Here is a 9,856-nt window from a genome sequence, read left to right on the forward strand (position 1 = left end):
ACTGGCCACAAATGATAGATGAATGAAGTAGCTTATGACGTGGAAATTTATAGCAGCCAAATAATAATAAAAAAATGTGTTACATTCATCAATATACATACAAAGGACATGAAAGAGAGATATGATGAGTGAAAACTATAAGGGAGTGAGTGAGATGACACTGCACACAGATGCTGGAACAAAGGCTGAGGAAGAGGATGACACGCCACGTAACACAGTGCGCACCGGTACAGCATCAGCTCCCAGCATCACAGAACAACGCTGCCAACACCCACACCACTCATAAGAGCAGTCCGTCATGTGCTAATCGAGTTATAGTGGGTGTGGTGTGCGCTAAGCGAAACACATTACATAAAAGACGAGGATGTACTGCATATAGTCCTCTACGTGAGTGAGTCTATGTCTCTCTGTGTGAATCTGTGCGAGTGACTCTGTGGTTCTCTGTGTGGGTTAATCAATGGTTCTCTGTTTGAGTGAGTCTATGTGTCTCCATGTGAGTGAGTCTATGGCTCTGTGTCAGTGAGACGTTGGCTCTCTGTGTGAGTGCTCTCTCTGAGTGAGTCTATGGCTCTCTGTGGGAGTAAGTGGGTCTCTAAGGCCACCACCATCTTGCTCCCTGCCCAGTGCGTCCACCTGGTTGAGCTGCAGAAGTCTATTGTCCACCGCTCCAGACCGCACAGATATCCGACGTCCACCTACAGCACAAACACCGGCAGATTCTTAAACCTGGTGGTGGAAGTAAGGACACGGGAGGGGTAATAGTCAACCACCATTACCACCATTAATACCACCATTACAACCACCAAAATCACCGCTATCGTTAACACCACCATCAATATCACCACCTCCACCACAACGATCACAATCAAAATTACAATCACAATACTCTTTGGTTATTTCGGTAAAGTCATGTAGGTAGAAAAAATAATAGATCACGACGTTTCGATCGCAACACAAGCAACCATCATCAGGTGAAAAAATATAGCGAGAAAGCTGCTGAAACACGAAGTTATTTTGGCTTGAGATAAGCTCAGCCCAAGGGTAAGTGGGAAGGAGCTAGAGGTAGAATTTGCATGTAAATACAACACCACATCGTGGAAAAGGAAAGAGAGACACAGACACCGAGAGACATCCACACACAGAGAGAGGCACACACAAAGAGACACACGAGAGACGCATATAGAGAAAAACACACCGGCAGAGAGAGACACCCACACAGGTAGATGCAGAGACAGATAGACACAGAGAGAATTACATAATTGCCCATGAATTACTATGGTGTGACAATGCCAATTACCAATGTCAAAGGGAACATTAATGAATGGTAAATGTGGGGTAATATCCCCAGAAGAGCATGTAGACTACATTAAAAAATAAAATAATCAGGCAATATAATATCACATATGGGTTCAGTTTAAAGTTTACTTACGACAAATAATACTGAAATAATTGTGCTCCATAGATTATCTTAATGGTCAAGTTACATAAACATCACGGAATCACTTAAGCTGACCATTTAAAAAGACGTTAATTGCAAGATGTTGAGCAAAGGAAATTGTTTGGAAGTTCATCTCACACTAAGTACATGTTACTATGAATCTAAATCTGCATAGTTCTCGATCAGCAAAGTCGCAAACATGTTTTACCACAAGCAAGGAGTTCGGTGTAAAGCTGTTAAGCAAATTAACGACTGCACACGGTTGTAAAGCTCTCTGCCTTAAAGACAGCACTCTACCAAGTATCACGACGCAGCTGCACACGCCACATGACAATAGGCGGAGTGAGTGAATCTAAGTAGACACTGACCCTGTCAAAGGGGATCCCATGTCTAGAGTATTTGTGGCTGGTGCTACACATTTCTAACGTGATTAGCCATTTAGCTGATCTATCATCTGTGGAAAGGTCGCTTCTGGAAAACAGCCACATAGCTCAGTGGGTCTCACCTGGTAAAATAAAAATAGTTTATAGAGTTCGTTCTGCCTTAACGCGTGTTTACATAACGCCATTTGGATATGGCACGATAGATGTATTAGGGAACACGTTTTATAACGTGGATGCTAAGTGGATATGACGCGATTGAGTCAACAGAACCACGTCGCGCGAGTAGGAATGTGCGGTTGTACGGCTGCCTGGGCACAGCGTCACACGAGGCATTGGGATGCTGCTGGATGCTTCCTGATGCTCCCCACGCGCCTCAGTCTTTGTTCAGCCGACACACGCATCTCACGCTGTTATCACGGACTGTGCTTTACTCTGTATTAGTCATTGTAACGAGGGAGTTTACACAACGCGGTGTTCTTCAGCAGCGCAACTGCCGCGTTATAGAACACTGCAGTAAATATTGTCGCGGTGTGGAAGGAGCAATGAACGTCATCTTGTGGCATGGAAAGGCATCGCAGCCCTAGCGAGCAGCCAGAGACAAAGCCTGCACGCACGGCAAAGTTGTGATTGACCCGGGGACTATTAGCAAGTGACACGTATGGACTAATGGTTACTCTAAATGACGATGTTGACGATGGTTATAACGTGCTACAAATATGCAAAACGCACATCGCATTAGCTCTGACAAATAGCGGACTTTTTTAAAGTTATCGTTTACAATGGTTAATTTGTATATCATGCCAAGTGAGTAATTTGCGTGTGGACCCTGACAGCGGCACTCAATGTCCAACTCTTGCGAATGCTCTCAGGGGATCTTTACCGTGCGCTGCGTTCACTCACTCAGCCCCAATCTCCCTGTCGTGAACTCACCACTCACCCACTCACTCACCTCACCCTTCAACTCACTCACCCTCCTCACCTATTAATTCTCCTCATTAACTCACTCACCCTGCAATCCCCCCCCCTCCATCACCCGGCACTCACCGCCTGTCCGTGACCACCTCTCCCGTGCCTACAACCACAAACACCACCACCACCACCTCTCCCGTGCCTACAACCACAAACACCACCACCACCTCTCCCGTGCCTACAACCACAAACACCACCACCACCTCTCCCGTGCCTACAACCACAAACACCACCACCACCACCTCTCCCGTGCCTACAACCACAAACACCACCACCTCTCCCGTGCCTACAACCACAAACACCACCACCACCTCTCCCGTGCCTACAACCACAAACACCACCACCACCACCTCTCCCGTGCCTACAACCACAAACACCACCACCTCTCCCGTGCCTACAACCACAAACACCACCACCACCACCTCCTGCTGCTGCTGCTGTCGCGGTCTCCGCGTGGCGCCGCGGGTCCAGGGGGAGGCCTCGCGGCCCAAGAGCGGCGCCACGGCTCCCCCCCTCCCGCTCCTGGCCCCTCCCCCTCGTCCTTCCTGGCCCCTCCCCCTCGTCCCTCCTGGCCCCTCCCCCTCGTCAATCCTCCTCCCGTTCGCGACGTGGAGTGAACTCAGCCCCGCCCCCCCCGCCCCCACCGCCCCTGCGCGGCCCCGCTGCCCATTACAAGAATGGCGGGAAGCGGTCGCGGGGCCTACCGCGCGCCGCCTCTCGCGTGATTGGCTCGCTTCGCGTCACGTGGGGAAGGCGGAAGAAGAGTATGGGGGAGGAGCTGCGCGGTAAGGGGCGGGGCCGTGGAGTCACGTGGTGGGCAATGATTGCCAATAAGTGGGCAGGGATGGCTGTACGTCACATCCGGTGATATAGGACACGCCCCTTCGTGACGTGCCTCACACTTCCTTCCGTCCCGCGTGCCGTCAACACGAGCTCAGCATGGCGCTGTTGACCGTTGGCGTTCCGCTGTTGGCCATGCTTGGGATGGAGATCTTCATTTATCTTCGTTTTAAGCTTTCCATCTCATACTTTTACCGCGAGACCACGACGCTGCAAACGGAGAGGATGGGCCTGCAGAATGTGGAGCTCTGTCAGAAGAACAAGACCATGGAAGTGGAGAAAGATGGTAAGCTACCATTTTCTTTGGTTCTTTCGGTAAAGTCACGTAGAATGAGAATAAAATAATAAATTGATAAAATAAAATAACACAATAATATTCTCACGACGTTTCGGCCACAATACAAGCGGCCTTCATCAGGTGAAGGGGACGAGACTGTCTGGAGGACAGCGCTGGAGTGAGAAAGCCACGCTGAGATCGCGATCTTTAAGCTGTGTGAGAAGAAACAAAGCGCCTTGACAAAGGAATTAACATAATTTAGCATTGAAATGGCTGAGTGATTAGCTTGTGACTGGTCACAGAAAAGGCTATGTTAAAGTTAAAGCATACACATCCGCAAAGGCACCCCTTGACAAAGGAATTAGCGTAGAATTTAGCATTGAAATAGCTGAGTGATTAGCTTGTAACTGGTCACAGAAATAGCTATGTTAAAGTCAGAGCATATACATTCACCGAGTCACCTAGTACAAATCAAACAGGAGAATTTAGCATTGAAATAACTAGGCGAATTTAGCATTGATATAACTGAGTGATTAGCTTGTGACTGGTCACAGAAATGGCTATGTTGAAGTTAAGGCCTACACATCTGAGCTATTCACAGTAACTGGGTATACAATATATAATGAATACTATATACTGAACCAATAAAAAACACAAAAATTTAAATTACCTCAATGTTATCAATAAACTCTATATTCTCCAATCAGCTAAGCTACCAACAATAAGTCGTTATATATCACAATGCTATATGGCGAAAAATGGGTGGATTCTTACCCTCAACTTTAGCACCACGGATAGCTACGGGTCCCGTTCAGACGGACGAGTTCATCGATGGTCGGAACAGAGGAGGGGGAGAGAGACAGCTGCGAGGCGCTGTTATACTCCATGCTGTAAACCATACCATTAACCACGGTTAAGCTATCCGTGTTGCTAAAGTTGAGGGTAAGAATCCACCCATTTTTCGCCATATAGCATTGTGATATATAACGACTTATTGTTGGTAGCTTAGCTGATTGGAGAATATAGAGTTTATTGATAACATTGAGGTAATTTATATTTTAGTATTTTTTTTGGTTCATGATATAGTATTCATTATATATTGTATTGTATACCCAGTTACAGTGAATAGCTCAGATGTGTAGGCCTTAACTTCAACAGCCATTTCTGTGACCAGTCACAAGCTAATCACTCAGTTATTTCAATGCTAAATTCGCCTAGTTCAATGCTAAATTCTCCTGTTTGATTTGTACTAGGTGCCTCGGTGAATGTATATGCTCTGACTTTAACATAGCTATTTCTGTGACCAGTTACAAGCTAATCATTCAGCTATTTCAATGCTAAATTCTATGCTAATTCCTTTGTCAAGGAGTGCCTCTGCGGATGTGTATACTTTAACTTAGCTATTTCAATGCTAAATTCTATGCTAATTCCTTTGTCAAGGGGTGCCTTTGCGGATGTGTATGCTTTAACTTTAATATAGCCTTTTCTGTGACCAGTCACAAGCTAATCACTCAGCCATTTCAATGCTAAATTAAATGCTAATTCCTTTGTCAGGCGCTTTGTTTCTTCTCACACAGCTTAAAGGTCGTGATCTCAGCGTGGCTTTCTCACTCCAGCGCTGTCCTCCAGACAGTCTCGTCCCCTTCACCTGATGAAGGCCGCTTGTGTTGTGGCCGAAACGTCGTGAGAATATTATTGTGTTATTTTATTTTATCAATTTATTATTTTATTCTCATTCTACGTGACTTTACCGAAAGAACCAAAGAAGATGAATCCTTGCAGTCACGAAAACTTTAAATCGAAATTTAAGCTACCATTCTTAGATGTTCTGTTTGAGAGGAGACCTGATGGCTCATTGGGGCATTCTGTCTACAGGAAACCCACCCACACAGATTCCTACTTGAAACCTGATTCCCACCACCACCCAGCCCAAAAGAATTCTCTCATCAAAACTTCATACCATAGGGCTCATTGCATTTCGGACCAACACCACCTGACCAGTGAATTAAAACATGTGCACCTGGCCCTCAAAAGGAATGGTTACTCTGACCGTACCATCTGCCAAGCTGTTTCTCCCTCCATACAGAAACAACCACTTGATACTCCGGCCAAAACCATCACACTACCATATATAGCAGGCGTTACTAAAAAGATTTCAAAAATTCTAAACAAACACAAGATCCAGGTCCGGTTCAATACAGTACACAAAATTCGTGATCTGATCCCATCCGTGAAGGATGGCATTCCTGACTTACAGTACCCCGGGGTTTACAAATTGAGTTGTACCTGCGGTGATTGCTATATCGGGGAGACAAAGCGACATGTCTCTGACCGAATTCGCGAGCACAAATCAGATTTGAAACACAGCAAAACGAATTCTTTGCTGATCACTGTTACAACCATGTGGGTGATCACGATATAATTTTCTCCGATACCAAGGTTCTTTGCAAACCCACGGGTTTTTATCAGAGATTTGTTCACGAGGCAATTCAGATCTACAAACACAGACACAATTTCAACCGAGAAGTTGGTTTCAAATTAAGCAACCATTGGAAAGATGTTCTAAATCGAACTAAACATAAACTAATTTCTGTGGTACAGTATATTTTTCAAGTAGTGGTACCCCAAACTTTCGCAGCTCTCAGCTCCCCCCCCCTCCCGCTCCTGGCCCCTCCCCCTCGTCCCTCCTGGCCCCTCCCCCTCGTCCCTCCTGGCCCCTCCCCCTCGTCCCTCCTCCCGACTCGCGACGTGGAGTGAACTCGCCCCCGCCCCCCGCGCCCCACCCTGAGCGGCCCCGCCGCCCATTGCAAGAATGGCGGGAAGCGGACGCGGGGCCGACCGCGCGCCGCCTCTCGCGTGATTGGCTCGCGTCACGTGGGGAAGGCGGAAGAAGAGTATGGGGGAGGAGCTGTGTGGTTAGGGGCAGGGCCGTGGAGTCACGTGGTGGGCAATGATTGACAATAAGTGGGCAGAGATGGCTGTTACGTCATAGTGTACGTCACATCCGGTAATGACGTCACGATAAATAACACGCCCCTTCGTGACGTGTCTCACACTTGCTTCTGTCCCGCGTGCCGTCAACTCGAACTGAGCATGGTGCTGCTGATCGTTGGCGTTCTGGTCTTGGCCATGCTTGGGATGGGGATCTTCATATATCTTCTTTTTACGCTTTCCATTTCAGACTTTGACCATGAGACCACGACGCTGTCTACGGAGAGGATGGGCCTGCAGAATGTGGAGCTCTGTCAGAAGAGCAAGATGCTCCGTCTGGAGCTACAGCATCAGCTGGAGGAGTTCATGGAGAACCGAGAGACTCTCCAGAGAGAGATCAGGAGCCTGGTTCAACAGCTTAAAGAGCGCCAGTTGGAGCTGGAGCCCACGAGAGTGCCTTGCAGGGAGAGCAAGTCTCTCCATGCGGATTTTCTCCGAGACTGCAATGCAGCACAGCGGCAAATGTCGCTGCGCTGTGAAAACGAAGATCTCCGGAGGTCGCTGCATGCCCACCTGAGGAAGTTGAACTTCCTGAATCCGCAGAGAGGGCAGGAACAGTTTAGGCTGCGCGGGAAGCTGGTGCGTCACGAGGACATGTGGCATGGGGAAAAGAGGCTGCAAGAAGAGAACCTGCATCTCCGTAGCCAGCTGAAAGAGCTAATATGGACCGTGTCTCAAATGTACAATGCCACCACCACCGACGCCACTTCCACCGCCGCTGCCACAGCTTCCACCACCGCAACCGTTTCCACCACCACTTCTGCCACCACCACCAAGCCCAAGAAGATGAAGAGATTTAGCCATTGGTTCCGAAAATTGCTGAAGCGCAAGTCGGCCATTTAAAAATATTGGGAAAATTGTGAAAATGACACCACCCTAATTAAAACATTACTCAGAAAGACAAACATACCCCATAGAACATCAACAAAGTCATATATAAGACAAAATATCGTACATTTGCATGCAACACTCTAATAAATACTGTATTGTGAGCAAAACATAAAGTTACTTAAATGGAAAAAAAATCTGTTATTGTCACTTACCTTTAGTCCGGATGCCGGTCTGCTTGTCGGGAGGGGGCGTAATGAGTCCCTGCACACACGGGGGCGGTGGGAGGGGGGTGAACGTCCATACACACACACAACAGCGACAATCATCCGCTGTATAGCCTTACCAGAATGTTGGGGCAAGCGCCTATGAAGCTCTGAATGGCACACGGGGTGAATGGCCAGCACCCCGCCCGGCTGCCTCTTTATCTCTCCATACACGAGACTCACAGGCGTACATGCGTCCGTGCACACACGCACAACAACAACGCAACAACCGTCGTTCACCCCTAAGTGGCGGTGACATCACCACAGCACTTGTGCCATGCTCGGTGCATTTTGAGGCCACGTGAAGTGTCGAAGGCTGGCTGGCAGGAGGTCATGTAATAGACGCAGGTGCCATGGATTGACTTAGGAAGATGATGGGCAGATGCAACAGCCGTGCTCCCCACTGTGCCAACTTTATTTGTGTCAGTTGTTTGGCGCTCTGCTCGTTGTTTTGAGCCTCGCTCCTCTGCCCTATGCTGTTGCTGGAGGGCAACTGCCTCCACCTCCCCAGCAGCGCCTTTCATGAACCTCCTCCACAGAAGCCGATCGTGACACTGCTGATACCAGTCATCAATAAGACCAATCAGCTCCACATCCTTCTGCACCACATCAGTCCATCTCTTCTCTGCCCCGTACCACGCCCATTTAGCACCATCTATCCAGCCAAATTGAAGCTGCTTGGGGATGCCGTGACTGCATACGGACTGCATGACACAATCAACGCAGCCTCGCTTGCTGGAGGAGCCCACAGATGGGCATTTGTCCAGATATTCTAGGAATCTGTGAGCTTACAAAGTCCAGTCTGGTTAAACCCTGAATAGATCGTGGGCAAGCTAACCTTAATGTTCCTTTCGAGAGAGATAAGGGAGGGTATAACTGTGGCCGAGAAGACATGAAGATTTTTATGGAGTGACATGCCAGGTAGCTTCCACACTGTTGAGCAGCTGATGAAAATATAATGCTGCTCGAATTATTTTAAATGAGACCTCGGCTCCCAAAACGGACTTGATCATCAGCACACTGCCCACTCCACTCTCTCCTCAGGTGCCCCAAATACATGAGGAATTGAGGAAGGGAGCATTTTTATGATGTAAAATACCCAGGGAGGTGATTTGTTTTCGTGGGGCTGATGGTAACGGCCCATATTTTAGTAGCATGCTTCATGTTTAGCTGTAGTGTCTCCAACTTCTCCTTAGAGTGGGCAGTAATCACCAGATCATCTGCATTCATAATATGGTTTAACAATAGAGAGCCATACCATGACCGGCTCAGGCATCGATCAGCCTCCCATTATATCTATACCAGATAAATTCTACTGGTACATCCATGGAAATCGTCTCAAACTACGTAGTCAAAGAAAATGTTCAGTCGTGTAGGGGGCAGAGGACATCCATGTCGCACATTACTCACATTCTATCATCCCTTTTGCTCCATTACGTCGATTTTTCATGAGACAGCAGTTGTCTTTCTATTGTTTATATATGCTTTATCGAAAGAAGAAAATAGTATATTTGCTTTAATTACTGTAACTCTGTGTTTTATTTAGCTTTGGTAATTTGGCTGATCCAGGTCTCTCTTGCAAATGAAACTCATCCTGGTCGCTTTAGTTCTCGCCTTGTTCAAAGAGTGGAGGAGTGGGTGGAGAGTGGAGGAGTGGGTGGAGAGTGGAGGAGTGGGTGGAGAGTGGAGAGTGGAGGAGTGGCTGGAGAGTGGAGAAGTGGGTGGAGAGTGGAGAGTGGAGGAGTGGGTGGAGAGTGGAGGAGTGGGTGGAGAGTGGAGAGTGGAGGAGTGGGTGGAGAGTGGAGGAGTGGGTGGAGAGTGGAGGAGTGGGTGGAGAGTGTAGAGTGGAGGAGTGGGTGGAGAG

General features: G+C 47.9%; 1 protein-coding gene across 1 annotated transcript; it reads left to right on the forward strand.

Moving 5' to 3' along the window:
• The first annotated feature begins 3,660 nt into the window (after positions 1-3,660).
• On the forward strand, positions 3,661-9,592 carry LOC142907494 (uncharacterized). Its single transcript, XM_076057075.1, has 2 exons — positions 3,661-3,916; positions 7,089-9,592. Exons 1-2 carry the CDS (start codon positions 3,730-3,732, stop codon positions 7,739-7,741), a joined length of 840 nt encoding a protein of 279 aa, XP_075913190.1. The 5' UTR covers positions 3,661-3,729; the 3' UTR covers positions 7,742-9,592.
• Positions 9,593-9,856: the final 264 nt, after the last annotated feature.

The sequence above is a fragment of the Petromyzon marinus genome, chromosome 79 (genome assembly GCF_048934315.1).
Source record: "Petromyzon marinus isolate PM22_M1 ecotype Great Lakes invasive population chromosome 79, UKy_Petmar_22M1.pri1.0, whole genome shotgun sequence".
NCBI lineage: Eukaryota > Metazoa > Chordata > Hyperoartia > Petromyzontiformes > Petromyzontidae > Petromyzon > Petromyzon marinus.